Source organism: Megalobrama amblycephala, linkage group LG23 (assembly GCF_018812025.1).
Source record: "Megalobrama amblycephala isolate DHTTF-2021 linkage group LG23, ASM1881202v1, whole genome shotgun sequence".
NCBI classification, from domain to species: domain Eukaryota; kingdom Metazoa; phylum Chordata; class Actinopteri; order Cypriniformes; family Xenocyprididae; genus Megalobrama; species Megalobrama amblycephala.
In genome coordinates, this window is record NC_063066.1 from 9,807,944 (window position 1) to 9,826,012 (window position 18,069).

General features: G+C 39.4%; 1 protein-coding gene across 4 annotated transcripts in view; it reads right to left on the bottom strand.

Annotated features, from left to right (window-relative positions):
- The window catches only part of atp11c (ATPase phospholipid transporting 11C), a 77,138-nt gene that overhangs the window by 38,663 nt on the left and 20,406 nt on the right, over window positions 1-18,069 (bottom strand). For all 4 annotated transcript variants that reach the window (XM_048177021.1, XM_048177024.1, XM_048177022.1 and 1 more), the window contains exon 2: window positions 1,422-1,541. In XM_048177021.1, coding sequence (XP_048032978.1) covers window positions 1,422-1,541 — 120 coding nt within the window. The remainder of the gene's footprint in view (window positions 1-1,421; window positions 1,542-18,069) is intronic.

Genomic DNA, 18,069 nt, shown 5'->3' on the forward strand with positions numbered 1-18,069 from the left:
AAAGAGAACTCAGTATTTGCGCGCTGACTGAAATAAGCGTGTGCGCGCTTCGGATGAGCGCACACAAATCTTCTCACAGCGCGCGAGCTCTCTTTCGCGTTTTGTTCTTGAAGGTTTAAATCAGCAAGGCTTAAATGAGTTAGTTTAAACACAGATAGCAGCGTGTGCTGTTCAGGTCTCACCTGCGCTCGCGCTATCAACGGCGATGACGGCGTAAATGACTGGACATTAGAGCAGACGGCACTCGCAGTTAACAGTTTACAAAGAGTGACTGTTTTGTCCACGCTTTCTGATTATTGTTGTTGTAACGTTTTGCGCATCCATCGACTGAAACATACATTATCTGAACTCTGTCTGTCTGTTTCCCATGTTGCTATTTTAAACAAACCATATTAACCAATAGATGCGATCGTCATTCGAGATTGACCGCGGTGCAAGTGCGTACCGAACCGTAAGTGGAGAACCGTATGGTTCGATTTTTTACAGAGAACCGTTGCACCCCAATACATATATATCCGAGTCCTGATCGGGAGGTAACGTCCGATTCCGATCGAGTCTGAAACCACGTGATCGGGCCCGATTTCCGATCGCGTGATCGGATCTGGACATCCCTACCAAGGGATACCATGGAGAAAAGGTTACGGCGAGTTTGAGTGGGAAGATGCAAAGCAGATGCATAGAGAAGTGTAAACATTGCAGTGCAGATAATTAAAGTGTGTTTAGAGTCTCATGCCAGAGAAAAATTGATCACTGTACACCACAGCACGGCCACAGGTCTGATAAATCTATTACTTCTTACTCCCTCGTTTCTTCCTTTCGTATCTTAAAACGCTCCTCATCTATCGACTGAATGAGGAGATTCAGGAAGTCCCACAAGATTAAGGGGGGCAGAGTCAACCACCCTGAACACTTGAACGTTAATTGCAACTATGTATTTATCAACCGGATCTCAAGCACTACTCTGACAGGCAAATTAGGGTGTTTCGTTGGGTGGCAGGGGATGGTAAGATTTACTGCAGTTGGTGAATAGCGAATGATGAAAGAGTAGTGGAAAAAAGAAGAAAATGGAACGGAATTTCTGGTCCCAGACACAGCAGGGGGTTCCAACAGTCTCTTCACACCTGGAGGAACAGGTGGCTGAACACCAGGGCTTGAGAGAAGCATGCTGCAGCCATACTCTCCACATGCCGCTGCTAACACGCATCTCTTATGTGTTAACGCTGTGGTGCAGTTGCTATGGCATTAAACAACACTTGCTAATTACAAGCTAAAGAAAATTACAAACAGGCTCTTCTAGGGAGCTAAACCCCTAATGCTGTTATCCTGTAAAAATCTGATTACACTGCGGCGAGCTTAAGTACAGCCCAGCTCATGCTTTCAGATTCGTGACAAGGTGTAGTACAACAAACACCAAAAGTTACCTTGGAGGACACGATCCTGTTGTCACAGAATTTGGAGGGGATGAAGGCCTCTGTGTCCGGACATGGCCGATGTCCTACATAGATTGTCCTGCTGTCCACTCGCTTCTCATCTCCTCCACACTACAGAGACACACAGGGAAACAGGAAGAATGAGAGGTCAATTACATGAACAGTTAAAAGTCTGACACAGCAATATTAGCTGAAGCAATGGCAAAAGACCAATGTTGCATTCAGGGTAACATGTTTGAAAACAGTCATTTTTGCTGTTCAGGATGGTGATGCTAGTGTTGTTGTGAAATCTTCCAATTTAAAATGCCACCAAGGTAATATTCTGTAGCTCATTATACTACAAGTGCCGGAGGACTTCCAAGAAATGGTTAGCAAGAATTAATAGCTCTCATTAGGGCTTTTGACACTTGAAATAGTTAACCCTGGGTCATTCTAAACCTCAGGTAAATGGTTATCTTGCTTCACATTTCACACTGCCCATAATTTACCCAGGGTTAACAATTAATCCTGGGTATTCATAAGATGACATTTCACATTGTACATTCCTAAACCTTGGGTTAACATTCTTATTTGCATATTTGCGGTGTCAGTGTCATTGATTGGATAAACTCAGCACGTGACCGTTCCATCGAGTTTATACCGATTAGACATTTCGGACTATAAAAGGTAAGAATAAAAACATGTTTGGTCATGTTTTCTCTCAGCATTTGACATTTTTCCTCTCAAATGCTGAATTTACTGTTTACATACATTGCACAGTGATTCCGTGACTGTCCAAAGCAAGCAAGTACGCGATTGGTTGTCTGATGCTAAGCAACATTCTAACACCGCATTGTTTCACACTGTACAAGTTTGGCACCACACTCCAGAGTAGGGTTTCATAACCCCGGGTAAAAAGCAGTGCTAACCCCGCTTCTAAATTACAAGTGTGAAATGTTCCTTTACCTGGGTTTAAAAGCGGTGTCTAGAATGACGATAACCCGGGGTTAAGCCCTATTATGTAATAAATATTTTTCTGATACAAAAATATTTTTGTGGCAGGGCCAATTGAAATACTAACAAAGCATTGAGGGAAAAAAAAAAAAAAAAAAAAAAAAAAAAAAAAAAATCAAAACAACCCCTAACTACAATCAAAGAACAAACAAAAGGTCTGAAATGTTTATAAAGCTTTGAAGACTGTGCTTTAGCACAGCTCCAAATTTACTGAGAGACGCAGCCAAGTATAACAAAGGTGAGGTGGGTCAATCCCACAAGCTAAAGTGTGATCAAGCTCCTGAGGATGGACAAGTTTAGTATTTGACCATTGTAAGATCTCACTCTTAGAGCTGGATGCAATCACATGAATTATAGGGTTTTCTTTCTTTTTTTTACTACATAGTAACATGGGGGTCAGAGGATGTGTGGTCATTCTCACACAGCGCAGGGAGTGTTTGGGTACTGTTGTGTGAAAAACAGAAAGGGGGTAGCTGGGGTGAGTATTCAGAAATAGTTAATGAACAGAACAGTTTTTCCCACACTGCTATTCAGCAGAGACAATGCGAAGATGCTGAATCTACAGCATCACAGCAAAAGAAATCATATTTTTACCTGAGTTGGGAGTTTGAAGTCTGAGCTGAATGTAATGAGACAAAAAGAGTGGGTACCGCAAAATAATAAAACTATAACAAACAAGACGCATGTCTTTCTTTTGCGTCGCCCTGAAAAATAAAGAAAAGAAAAAAAACTAACAGGGCAGACCCAAACTAACGAACAAACTTTCTTTTAATAAATCAGTCTCAAACTAATACGACTCACAAAACTAATTGTTAAAGGTGCCCTCGAATGAAAAATTGAATTTATCTTGGCATAGTTAAATAACAAGAGTTCAGTGCATGGAAATGACATACAGTGAGTCTCAAACTCCATTGTTTCCTCCTTCTTATATAAATCTCATTTGTTTAAAAGACCACCGAAGAACAGGCGAATCTCAACATAACACCGACTGTTATGTAACAGTCGGGGTGTACGCCCCCAATATTTGCATATGCCAGCCCATGTTCCCAACATTATGAAAGGCATTAGACAAGGGCAGCCAGTATTAACATCTGGATCTGTGCACAGCCGAATCATCAGACTAGGTAAGAAAGAACAATAGCAAAAAATGGCAGATGGAGCAATAATAACTGACATGATCCATGATATCATGATATTTTTAGTGATATTTGTAAATTGTCTTTCTAAATGTTTCGTTAGCATGTTGCTAATGTACTGTTAAATGTGGTTAAAGTTACCATCGTTTCTTACTGTATTCACTGAGACAAGAGCCGTCGCTATTTTCATTTTTAAACACTTGCAGTCTGTATAATTCATAAACACAACTTCATTCTTTATAAATCTCTCCAACAGTGTAGCATTAGCCGTTGTGTAATATCCCATTTATATTAACACACATCAAAATGTGTTATACAATATAGTATGTTTTGTTTAGTATGTACTTGGGCCCAATTGTGTGTGGCAGAGGGTTTGCGGTTTGGGCCCTCCCACTGTAAAAATTCCCTAGGAAACACGGAAACAGGTCTGTGTGTTCCCCTTGTGGTCAAGTCCGTGACCCGGGACATTCTTGTAGCGTGAAAAGGACAACAACTTGACTCAGAGCTGTGTAAGCATTGGATTGCCGGAGGAAACGCTGGCACAAAGCATACATGGTGATTGACAGCCAGGAAGCCAGGTCTGTGCAAGCTTTTCCTTTTGTGGCCTACAAGTCAACATTGGCTTGATTATGGCTTATCACAGGAGCGGGGGTTGCTGCGTGCATGAATTTCACGTCTCCCTCAAGAGCAAGAGATAAGTGGCAGTTACGATTACTCCCACCAGAGCTGAGGACACTACTCCAAACTGTTCACTGCTAAGCTACAAGCTACTGAAAAAAGTAGCTAACTGCATTTAAGCTACTTAAATGGCAATATCTTTTTAAATATATCACCTATCAGACGTTAATGTGAATTACTCATGAATTGACATTATTAATATAAGATGCAGACATAAAACTTGAATATGCCCTAATTTATATAACTGAGTACTGTTGCAAACTAGACCCACCGATTTCATTTACCTTTGAAAAAACAGATTGACTTGAATTGGAATTTCCAAAAAAAAAAAAAAAAAAAAAAAAAAAAAAAAGATAAGACCATTTAGAACTCAATTCACTGCAATGAATCAAAGGCTACGTTCACACTGCAAGCCTTAATGCTCAATTCCGTATATATTTTGTAAATCTGTTCACATTGCTCTGAATGTGGCCAATATCAGATTTCCAGTATGAACATACGGTTCTGAACTGACCTGCATGTGCAAAAGAACGACACAAATGGGATTGCCAGGTTTTTACTACAAAATCCACTCAATTGCTTCACAAAAACTAGCCCAATCGTGTTCCGTGGGGTATCCCAGTAGAAATCGCATTCTGGGGGTTAAATGTTGTGTTAGTCTAGTCACTTCAACCCATGGAGTTGCAAAACAACCTGCGGCAACAATGAAAAAGTAACCTAAATTATGCACGAAAAAACGCAGATTTGGCAAGTGCACTGTCATACGGAAGTATACACAGAGGGCATTAAAGTAAGCAATTACGCATTTATTTAAATTGTGATCTGCCATGGAAGCCAGCAGGCAATATGAAAAATAAAGACAATGATGTGACAAAGGAAAGCAGAGTTTTGAAACTTATGATCAGGCCGTGCTTGTATTATAGAGTCGTCTCTGTTATACTTACAAGTTCTGACACACAGTCACTGCCCTTCTACTGACTACCATTCACAACTGTCTTGATAATGTTGGGTATGTAAAATCTTTGAATAGACTCCCATGAGGGCAGAATCGTAATGAATTTTGATCTCGAGTGAACGTATAAAAATTAAAAAAATTAAAAATAAAATAAAAAACGCATGAATTCCGATATGTCTGTTCACACTGCGGTCACAAGTGGCACAAATTGGAATTGAAAAGATTCCATGTGGTTTGTACTGTTCACATTGTCATAAGAAAAACAGATATGAGTCACATGTGGGCAAAAAAAATTTACCTGCAGTGTGAACGTAGCCAAAAATCAAGACTTTCCAGTTCTACATATATAGATGAAATGATTCACTATAATAAACAAGGGCTTTCCAGTGCTATACATGAGAGATAGCAGTTTAGGACAAAACTATTCACTAGATTGAATCAGACTTTGCAATATAACAAATGAGAGAGAGGACCGTTTCAGACCAAACAATTTACTAGAATGAATCAGGTCTTTCCAGTGCAACACATCAGAGAGAGAGAGCACTTCAGGACAAAACGACTGACTGGAATAAATCTGGAATTTCCAGTGCTAAATGTGAAAGAGAGGACAGTTTAGGACAAAATGATTCACTAAAATGAATCTGGAAGATTCAGTGCTACAAGCATGAACAGATTAACCAAAACAAAACAGACAGATTGAATCAGGACTTCCAGTCCTATATGTGAGACGTTGCTATTTAAAAATCTACATTCAGCTAGTCACGCTCCAACACTGCCATTTCTGTCTCTAAGTGTTTCGATGAAGACAATACACACTGTCATCACATCTCAGCGGGCTTTCAGCATCACACTTCAACCCCACCCACCGCCCACTCTTTCTCACCCCCCCTCCCAGTGTTCTCTGGGACAGTGCGAGCAGCAGCACTATAACTGTTGGTGTGAATAATTCAGAACGCATTGAGAGAAAGAATGTGAGGGTTTAATTCAAGCCACAGGCTGAAAACGTGCGCGCGTGTGTGTGGAGCTTCACGTCGTGAAGGTCGGGTCATCTGTCCCACACCTCTGCCCCGTCAGTTAGAGGGATGGTATGCATCAGGCCACAGGCTAAGTGCTGTCACAACCTCTCCGGACACGTTCAGGAACTCGGCGACAGGACTTACGGCGTGTATCAGATAAGACACTGATCCCTTGCTCTAGCATATCTGCCTGAATCGTTCGCATCAGTGTATTCATCACCTGAGAACTCAATCACAGTGCATCAGTATGCGTCAGTGGTGAGCGATAACTCACTCCCCTCACTCAGGGCCTCGAGGAACAAGAGGCTTGTGCATATCTACTGCAAACTAGATGCAAATCTTCGGCATACAAGACTCTCTCATCCACATCCGCGCTCTGAGTCAGAGCAGACAGCTATTTAAAACAGTCAACGACTGTTTCTCCCCCTTTCATCTGCATCATCTTCTTATCTCCCACTGGATCTGCTCTCAATTCGGCTTCTTCTGAAAACATATGTGGCGGCGCAACGTGTGCATTCTGGCTCTCCGGTCAGGAAGAGCCTGGGATTATGTAAGTTTTCGTGAAGCGTGACGGCTCTTCACACATCAGCGTGGCATGCGGTGTTACCGGGCCCGGATGAAGCAGGCTGGTCTAAACAGAGAGGGGAGGGGCAGGTGTGAGGAGAGAGGAAATGGCACAGGTTCCAGAGCTCAGGGGATTGAATCCACCTCCAAATGCCACCCGGTGTAAAGGAACACAGCCCAGGGCCTCGGAAAAGAAAGCAAACGGATACGGACCTGTGTAACATCTAAACAGAATTATAAGGTTATCAGAGCTGTGACGACGCTTGTGTGAGGGCTGCCGTTTCAGCGTTTCACAGAAAGGTCAAAATGCTACGTAAAAGTGAATGATTCAGTGAGGCACTTTACGTTAGATGCTCGCTCCGATACAGTCTCTTCATTTCATTAGTTATACATCAACCACAGTCTGGCAAATGGTTAGGAAGAGGTGAAAAAGGGCCTTTGGGAGGGAATCCACCTTGAATGACTCCACTGATGATGATTATTTTCATGCTACCTGTGTGGTTTAGCACCTGAAGGAATTTTGCAGATGGTAATGGCACAAAGAAGGCAATTTCAGGGAAATGGCGTCATAAAAACATGGCCAGACAATGGCTGAAAGAGCGCATGGAAAGACTGAGACAGAGAACTTTGAAAGGCAAAAAGTCGAAAAATGTTTTCCTAGCTACAACTTCCCATGATCACTAGAAAATGTAAACAAACGTCCCTTTTGAATAAGCCTCTATTTACTAGAAAATATCAAATATGGTTCAGATTATATTTCTATATAATGATTCCAGTTCCTACATGATTCGTTTCAAGTTTTGATTCATTTTTTTTTTTTTTTTTTTTTTTCGAAGACATCCCACTTTCATCCTCGCTCTCATGACTCATGATCTTCATATTGCAGAAACAGATAATTTTGAGATTCATACATTTATTCGACCAAAACACTGAAAAGAATCAGTTCACTAAAAAAATATAACTACCCTGGTCAGGTTATTGGGAAGAAGACACATTATATATTCTTATTTCAAGTCATTCTCTCTCATCAAATTCAGCAAATATAACTGCCTTTAACCAAGCACATGGTGACAAACGCTGACGCAAATCTCCACTTCTATATTCTATGTATTCATGATTACTAAAACTACCCCACCCCTCCCTTTTATGACCCTTACGAAGCTTCAGTTCACATAAACTCATTAGTAGCTCATGGATAACCTGAGTCTGAGACAGATTAATGAACCTTTTAAAGGAAGGAACCTTTTGGGAAAAAAAAAACAAAAAAAAAAAAAAAAAAATGTCAGACTAAAGCTGGGCTCAGACTACATGAGTTTTTAAATCCTAACCAATTATGAAATTCTCAGATTCTCTCAAATCTCAAACATGCACGCACTACAAGATTTGAAAATTGTAGCATATCACACACTACAAGATATTAAGATCATCATGCCATCATGGGGAAGCAGATGTAAACATAAGTAGCAGATCGTCATTGACATCAACAGGTAATGTTTAAATTTGCTAGCAGCTTTCTAAACTCAACCGGTGTGTTCAAAAGCAAGGCGATTTTGAGAACATTATAATTGTGTGCTTAGGACATGGCTTTTAATGGTGAAACTTTTGTCTTTGTAATCAGGCTCTCAAAAATTATATTATTATATTAAACAATCTCATGTTAATATTGAGTACATATAGAGTAATATTGCATCCTTCATATCTCCGAAGTCTTTAGTTTTATCACATTTATAAAAGATAGAGACGCTGTACAGTCTTTCCGGAAAAAGCCGAGCTCCTGGAGGCGTGCCTACCGTCAGTGTCATGGTCAGAGCTAAAGAGACACGAGCGCGCGCAGCTTTTGCGTAGAGATTGTCTGCAAGCTGTGACATCATTATAAATGAAAAGGGAACAAAAACAATCGTGTTGTTTACATTTTATGCACTTGCGCGCCGATTGCCAACAAAACACAGACATCTGATGCAGCTTTACTCACCATCCGCGATCTGCAAATCCAGCCCCAAACAGGGGCTTGTTTACAAAGTATTTATCACCGAAATCCCGGGAACAAACAAACATACATGCACAACTCCGTTGCTGCCCCGGAAAAACAAACTTCATCCACTGTTCCCTTAACGCTGGGTTCTTTGGGAAGCTGAAAAAGGTAATCTTTTCCTCACAACCAAAAACGCACTCCTTTGTTGACAGGAGCTGCGTCTCATTTCGGAGGCTGCATCCTTCGGAGATCGCATTTGAAGGCTGTATATGTCATCAAGGATGTCATATTTAAGAAAAGTAACCGTAATAAAATTGACTGATATACATTGTGAGATGTAAAATACTGTAATTTCTTTCTTACTTTGCAATCTAACGGTTATTTTTCTTAAATGAGACTGCCTCAATGATGTATGCAGCCTTTAAAGGGTGCAGCCCCTGAATTGGGACACAGCCATTGTTGAAAAATTTCTCGGCTCCCGTATCCCGAACGAAGCGTGTTGATGGGCGTGCTCTTGCCCTGGGTGATGTGTGTGTGCACGCTTATCAGGGAGAAGTGCCTATACAAGGAATTCCACCCTTTTATTACGTGATACAGGGCATACTCAAAAAAAATTCGAACACAACCGGAAGTTGTATATTTGACACAGATACTCCGTCATATGTCCAACTCGTGTTTTGAAACTTTGGCCATGTTTAGCATGAGAATGCAACTCTTTAACAGTGTAAATAAGTCAGAATGCATTAAATAGCATTACACCCCGCTTTAAAAAATTAATTTAGATTTATCAGCCAATGTATCAGTTATCGGATTTCAAACTAAGAATCGGTTATCGTATCGTATCGTATAAAAATCGGTGCATTCCTAATTACTTCTCTTGTTGGCTATTGTGAAAAATAAATATCAAAAATAAATAAATAAATCCTAAATATCAAACAAGTCGGGACAGCCCCGATGTGTCCGCAAGCAGATCGGGAAGTTAAAGATTTTATCTGTAAATGCCTCACATTACCAGATAATCTACACCGAACATCGAAACCAAACAAATGTCAAGGACAAGATTTTTTTCTCAAGTTTGTCAGGAGGGATAAACCGTGGATAAATCGGCCTAAAACTCCAGTAGTCTGACCCTGACTTAAACAGGTCAGGCTATTGTGAAGACAACACATTATAATGATGATGTCAGTTTTTTTGTTCTTCTGTTATTCTCTCTAATAACATTCAATGAAAGAAACTTTAATATCATGAAAACCATTCATTTTAGTACACGGCAAATATAACTGCCTTTCCGAAGAAGACAGTGACAAACATTGACATTATGAATCTGCTTTTCTATATTCTATCCAATGAGCCTCAGTTTGCACTCAAAGGTGATGTGTTTTCCATGAAAGAATGACAATAACTTTTTAAATATTCATGGTGTAGCACTTTAACAGCACATACGGTATGTATATAAGACAAAAACAACTGTTGAGTGAACTGGCTCCTCAGAGTCACTACCTTTGACAAATCCAGCAACAATGCCTTTTAAGGCATACAGCTAATTTAAGGCTGATCTGTGCCTGCTCAAAATTCTGTGTAAAGACGTAATGCTGCATAAAAGCAAGACTAAATTATGACTGCTCTGACTCACTTTAGCCCCTAGTATAAAAATATACTATTAAAATTGCTACGTAAAAGCATTTATTTATTTAAACAGTGTTTACAGTGTAAATTTGGCATTAGTTAATTATCTCCACACTAGTTCTCATGAAACCAACCTATCACAACATTAAAGAAATAATTACATTTTCTAAAAACTGTTTTCAGGAAACTGAATACAGAGGAATGTGTGTAAAAGTTCAGTTCTGATAATGATCGATTTCTGTGCAGGGTTAAGAGTGTAGGTCAGTGAACCTGTGTTTTAAACTAATCTTGCTCATCTCTCTCGTGTCTCTCTCATTGGAAGTCATTAACCACAAGATCAACGTTACAGCACTGTCTCAAGGTTACCCGGTAAGCAAACACTGACAGGCCTCAGTATAAATGTTAGTTACTCAACAACAGACAGAACGCTACAGCGACATCATTCTGGAACACTGTCAAAACAGACATAGATAGTTAAGAGAATGCAAATGACAGGCAAAAAAAACCCAGAATGGTTCAGAAAGACAGTGTAAGATGGAAAAAAGCCAGGGGACAGGAGAGATAAGAACAGTGCCATTGAACTGCCATTGATTTTGAGGGGAGTTCAGTGTTAAACATAATGAGTGTCAGAATATAGGGCCCCGTTTCATTTTCGAAACGCTACACGTTGGCGATACTCTTTTCACAAACGCTTACTCAAGGCCAAACAATGGAGGCGCTAATGTAAGAAAAGCAATGTGTGAAATGTGACCTCGGACAGACCTCAAAGAGCCACTACAATTGCTGACTGAGAAGAAGAATCAAATGCATAGTTTGAGCGCACCAGTATAGTAAACTCTTGCTTCCAGGAACGCATTAGCCTATAAAGGAGAGTGGGGTAAAATGTGTCAGTGGGTAAACCATGTTGTCCATTTAAGCTAGAATAATGACAATTTGTGTCACACAACTATTTATTAAGGCCTATCATATTCAGCTGTCTATAATTGAGAGATGAACATGAGAAAAATAAAAAACGTGAAAATTGTTTTAAAATGTTAATTTAAAAAAAAAAAAAACAACTTTAAAGGATTAAATCACTTTAAAATGAAAATTAGCCCAAGATTTACTCACCCTCAAGCCATCCTAGGTAAAGTAAAATAAAGTAAAATATCTAGCTTCTGTATCAACTTACCAAAAAAAGCGTAAATGAAACTGACACAACGTCAGTTGCGCTTTTTCCGTAAGTTGAATACGGAAGGCGGCATGGCGGAAGCTAGATATTTTCATTTTAAACTGAACTAATCCTTTAGAGTATGCCAGTGGTTCAACTAACAGCAAGCTTTGCATCCGAATGCAGAAAAAAACTATTACATTGGTCTAGTCAACAATCAATAAAATGTGGCACAGCTTACCCCACTCTCCCCAACTGTCTAAAGGAATGAAGGATCAATAACACAAACACTGTTTGCTCAACTGAGACCCAACACAGCTGCCATTGAATAAACATGACATTGGGGAATTGAGTAAACCGTATCATTACTATATCAAATTAGACTTTAAAGACATCATGTTTACGCGGTTTCAAATAAATGCACAAGCACAGCAGTTGTCCCAGGCCTCAGAGTGCTGTGATTTCAATGGAAACATAAAGAAGCATTCAGTCTGTGCCAGCGTTACAGCTGCTGACCACTTACTCAGATGCAGACAGCTCACGTCTTGTTTGAGATCGACATTCAAATCAGAAGAAAGCAGAAGTGCGCCATGACTGAGGGAAAAAACCAAGCGCACTTAGAGTAGTTCCTCAAAGAAATGAAAATTCTGTCAATATTTACTCTGCCTCACATCATTTCAAACTCAATTGTTGTAATTTCTCCTTTGAACATACAAAACTTAACTTTAAATTTTTATTATATAACACTGTTTATAGTGACCACGGGCTGTCAAGCTCCAAAAAATGAAAAATTAAGCTCTTAAAAAAAAGTGGTCCATATGTTTTATATGTTATATTCTAAGACAGGGGTGCCCAATTCAGTTGCTGGAGATCTACCATCCTATAAAGTTCAACCCTGATAAAAACACCTGAAGCAGCTAATTAAAATCTCCAGGAACACTTGATAATTACAGACATATGTGTTGGAGCAGGGATGCAGCTGAAATTCACAGAACAGGACTGGGCAGCCCTGTTCAAAGACATCAAACAAAAGATTCTTTTTTTTTATTCTTGTCACTTTATAATATTAAGGTTGAAACACTGTACTGACGTGAACTGTTTTAAATATGTTTTTAGTAGCTTTCTGGGCATCTGAAAGTGCTGGCAATAAAGGCCTCACTTAGCCATCGGATTTCATCAAAAATATCTTAATTTGTGTTCCGAAGATTAACGAAAGTGTTACAGGTGTGGAACGACATGAGGGTGAGTAATTAATGACATCATTTTCATTTTTGGGTGAACTAACCATTTAAAGCTGCAGTCCGTAAGTTTTGCGTCTTTGTCGCCATCTCTGTCTGAAACCTGCAATTGCAGTTATTTGCGGAATCTAATGCTTTGAGGACAATGTGTGGCTGTCAGTCACCGCACCGGTGGATACTGTACTTCAGAATCACAGATAGTAGTCTTGGAAGTGTGACCAAAATAAGAATTTTCTGAAAAGAAAATTAGAAAGAAAATCATAAGAAAATCTGACACTTTTGTTCTGACCAATTGAGAAAAAAAAAGCATTACAATAAATCTACAATAAATTTAGCGATCGCATAGCTATAAATGATCTGCCATCAGCAGCATCCTCACATGCGATATAGCCTACTAGCTGGGATTCCTTCTTTATGTAAACAGACGTGACGTAATGACGCAAAGACGAACGGCTGAATGCTCTAATTTCCCGTGGAAACCCACCAGTACAACTCAAATTAGAACACTTTATTACAAGCTTAACGTTGTGAATTGGGCTAAGGTAAGGAACACTGGCTCGTTATGTACTGATAGGATAATTTTTAACCAAAAAAAGTTACGGACTGAAGCTTTAACATTTAACAGCTAACTTAGCGGAAAAAGTTTAACGCATGAGAATGTGTTAAAAGATTTGTCTGATATGCCCACATTTAACCACTTTGTCACACTATAATGTACTAGAACATCCTGTGCTCGTGTTTTTTTTTGTTTGTTTGTTTGTTTTTTTAAATAGCTACCTTTGATAAATGGACATCCCACAGATTGCACAGTCATGGCTCATGATCCCCATGCCTATTTCTGCTTTTAAGGCTTTATATTTTATTTTCGGGTAAAATAAATGAGGCTTCCTGACAAAATTGCCAAGCTGAGCTGCTCCTGCCGCCCAGGCACCTGGAACTGTAATGAATATTCTGATGAAATGTTTTAAAGTTGCAGAAAAACACAGAGTCAGCTTCTGATGGAGTAACTCTCTCAGCAAATGATTGATTGCATCTCTGTTGAGCAATGGGATGAGAAATGGTCTCTGATATATCATTTAAAAATACACTTCCTGAACCCTAAGCTGTTGCACCTCACGTTCGGTGTTTCTCGGCAGTAAATAAAAAGTGAATTGAAAGATGAAAGAGTGATAGCGTGCCCTCTATCCACCACACTGCTGTGCATGCAATAACAGCCGAATTAACAATTGATTGCTGTAAGTCATATCATTTCTCTCTGTTTGACAGGAAGGCATGTTACATTTATAATTAGAAGTGCTTGTTAAGGCAAGCATCACTATTACGACTGTTAATACTTATGGATTTGAACTGCATGGCTGTTCTATTACTTATCCAAGACACTGGATTTATGATTTTTGCCTAACAAATAATAAAACAATGAAGAAAAAATATTCCACATATTTACTCGACTTGGGCCAGTAAGCAACTACCCAGCAATCATCCAGAACATCCTCAAAAACATGCTAATAGCCACTCAGAAGACCTTAGTGACCACCCACTACACCATATTGTGACGGGCCAACAAAGTTTGAGCAAGTAGACTGATCAATGTTGTGTCTCTCTGTAATATACACTACTGTTCAGAAGTTTTGAGTCAGTAATATTTATTTTTGGAAAGTAATTAAAATGTATTTAGCAAGGACGCAATAAATTGGTGAACTGTACAGTTCAACTTTACTGTTACAGTTTAAATCAACATTAAAGATGTTTACATTGTTACAAAAGTTTTTTTTTTTTCTTTCAAAAAACACTATTCTTGTGAACTTTCTATTCATCAGAGAATCCTAAAAAAATAACATTTTCCACACAAACAAAAAATTCTCAATTGTTGTTTCTTGAGCATCAAATCAGCATATTAGAATGATTTCTGAAAGATCACATGACACTGAAGACACCTTGAGTAATGATGCTGAAAATCCAGCGTTGCCATCACAAAAAAAAATAGAAAGAGTTATATAAAATTGTAATAATATTTCACAATATTACTAAGCTCACTTTATTTCTGATTAAATAATTGCAGCCTTGATGAGTATAACTTGAGCAAGACTTCTTTCAAAAACATTCTTAAAAACTTACTGAACCCAAACTTTTAGCACAAGTAAGGGTGCTTTCACATTTGGTATGATTGCCTGGTCCAAACCCTAGTTTGATTGCTCTCCCCTCCCCCCCACCCCCACTGGATTGTGTTCACATTATATTATTTTGGTTCGAACCGCGGTGCGTTTGCATCAAAGCAGCAGCTATTTACCCCATGTTGCTTTGTAACGACAATGCAGGAGAAGGTAGCAAAATGCATAGCGTTGCTCACCTCGCTTCTATATTTTAGTTTTCAAACCTTTGGTTTTGTTTTCTAAGCATCAGCACATAACACTTGCGTCTATCTGCCGTTAATGTGCTGCAAATGTTCTAAAGTACGCGGGAGTCCATTTCTGCAGAAGACGAGCACAAATGAGATTCTCTCTGCTTGCAGTGGGTCAATCACGCTTGTCAGGAAATTGAACGACAAGTTTTATCAAACAAATACGTCATCAATAGCGGTTCGCTTCTGTGATTTAGTACGACTGGCATCATATCAGCAGCAAACCAGACCAAAAGAGTTAAAAAAGACAGGACCCCAGACCACCTTTTTTATGCGGACTCAGATACAGTTCACGAGTGTTCACATCATCCAATCAAACTGAACTCTGACATGTTTTGAGGAACAACAGGGTAAAGTTGCTGAAGTCCAAAAGGGCACGTTTCTAAGAGACTCATTAGGCACATCTCAGTTTGTCTAAAACCAACAAAGTCAGTCAAAAGGATCAATAACAGGTTCATATTTCCAAGTTCAACTCTAAAAGGGCTTTTAATAATACACATTCTCATGTTTTTTTCACAGTAGGCTCAGAAAGCAACCAGTGGATGGACCTGATGGCACTTGTGAAGAGAATGTACTAGTGGAGGAAAGCGTTGTGATTTGGGTGCATGAGACAGATAAACCCAGTGTTCAGAATGTCATGTAATTTCACAATAATGGGCCAAATTCTGTTCTATTTTTAAAACATCCCCAGGCCGCATCAGAACAGGCAACAAGCCGCAGTTTGGACACCCTCTGAGTTAAATTAATAATTAAGTAATGGAAAGACTACAGCACAGCTGTAAATCTACTGAGAGCAGGCTGTCCTTGAAAAGTGATCGTGCAAGAAACCAAGAGACCAACGAGTTACAAGCTTTAGATTGGAGAGAAAACTGCAGTGTGGATGCTTCACCAGTCACATGTCATGACAGCAGCTACAGGCACATGGGACATCTGAAACCAGCTGGAAGAAGTTTCTATGGTCTGATGAGACCACAATTGAGCTTTTTAGCTAAACACTGCACTTTGTGGTATAAAGTCAAACGTATCATCACACATAACATCCCTCTGTCAAGGTTTCTTGTGAGAAGGCCCTGAAGGGCTTGTGAATACTTTAACCAGCGTAAACAACAAAAAACATGTTTAATTTTGTGTCCTACAGATGGTGAGAAGGTAAGAATTTGGTTCACCGAAAAGGGGATTTCCATACAATGCACTTTGCCATTTTTATCCTTCAGTCAATGTTTTGCATTTCAAATGGGCTCAGCTGACATGTAGAAAAGCACAGCCCTTAATCGTCCATCAACGCCAATGGCTCTTCACCTTTCCAGAAACCTATATGAACCAGATTCCCTGCATAAAAACACAAGACAAGCAGATGAAAGCAGCGACAAATAAAGTAGTTTATATCCACAGTGATATTGCACCACTGACATTCAGAGCAGCAGGCAATCTATAGTACGAAAACAGGGCAAGAAGACGAGGGCATCAAAGTGACAGTGACAGCCAGAGAGCAGAAGAACAGGCTAGTTGAGTGTGAATGACTGAGTGAACAATGAGCTTCTAAATACTCCTGAAAGTGGATGTCAGAGGAGATCTCGTGGCCCAACACTGATGAGATGCCGGCCCACTTCTGTAGAAACAACCACAAACAAATGGCAAAACAAATGGTCTACTACTGACTTTGCATATTAATTTGCATACTTAAATATGCAAGGATGCTTCGTCTGCATGTGCGGTCGAACAATGACAGAGGGAGACACTGGTTACCAGAGGAACAAGACTGTTGCTACACTGAAAAAGAACCTAGTAATTAAGGCCGCATTTACACCGCAAGTCTTAATGCACAGTTCCGATCTTTTGACCATATCCGATTTTTTTGGACGACATGCTTACATTTCTTTTAAAAGTGACCTGTATCGGATATCTCCTTTTTACACTGCACTTGGCGAAACGTACCAAAATAGCCTATATGACATCACAAATCAATTTCACTGGTACATTGAGCTTAATTTATTGACATGAATTCATACAGAAACCCTTTTAATGCAATAGTTACATCCCTATATAAAAATAATACAAATTCTTCACGACATATGCAGCTCCACTGGAAGCACACGAATTGAATAATACTCGGGTACGGGTAGATATTCACAGCTTCATGGGCTCGAATCCACAATCCTATACTAGTTTTTTGTCATTAAAACCAATGCGTTCATCAGTGATTGTATATCAAGGGCAGTTGCAAGTTTGTGTGCTTCTTATTTTTTTGGTTTCAATGGAACGAATAGAGTCTCCACAACAGGACTGAAGTGCACTGTGCACAAGCCGTCGTCACTGACAACAGCGGCAACGATTTCAAGAGCAACACATTTCAACGTCAGATCACCTTTTATTTAACACAAACAAATTAAATTAATAATCTACCAGTCAACTAGAGATGCTCCGTTTGTTATAGGTATGTCTGTACCGCGAAATGTTAAAAAACCCTCACTTTTCAATGACGCAGGAGTCGCATTTACAGGGGAATATCCGATCTGTCCGCTTACACTGCAGGCGCAAACGCACGTATCCGATTCATATCTGATTTATAACCACATATGAATGAGGCCTGAAACCGATCTGTGAAAATCGGAATCCATGCGCTTTTTTCCTGCTTACACGGTCGTGACTCATATCCGATCTGTGCCACATGGGAGGAAAAAATCGGAATTGGGTCACTTGAACCGTGCAGTGTAAATGGGGCCTAAGAGTAGGGCCCTATGAAATCTGTTTTATTTTTTCCCAAATTCTGTTTTTTCCGTTTTAATTTTTCTGGATTCCGTTTTTTTCCGTTTTATTTATTTTTTGACTCCATTTTAATGGTTAAATTAAATTTTAGTAATCAAAAAGCATGTCTAATTAATTTAAATAATGAATCTTGTCCAATTTACCAAC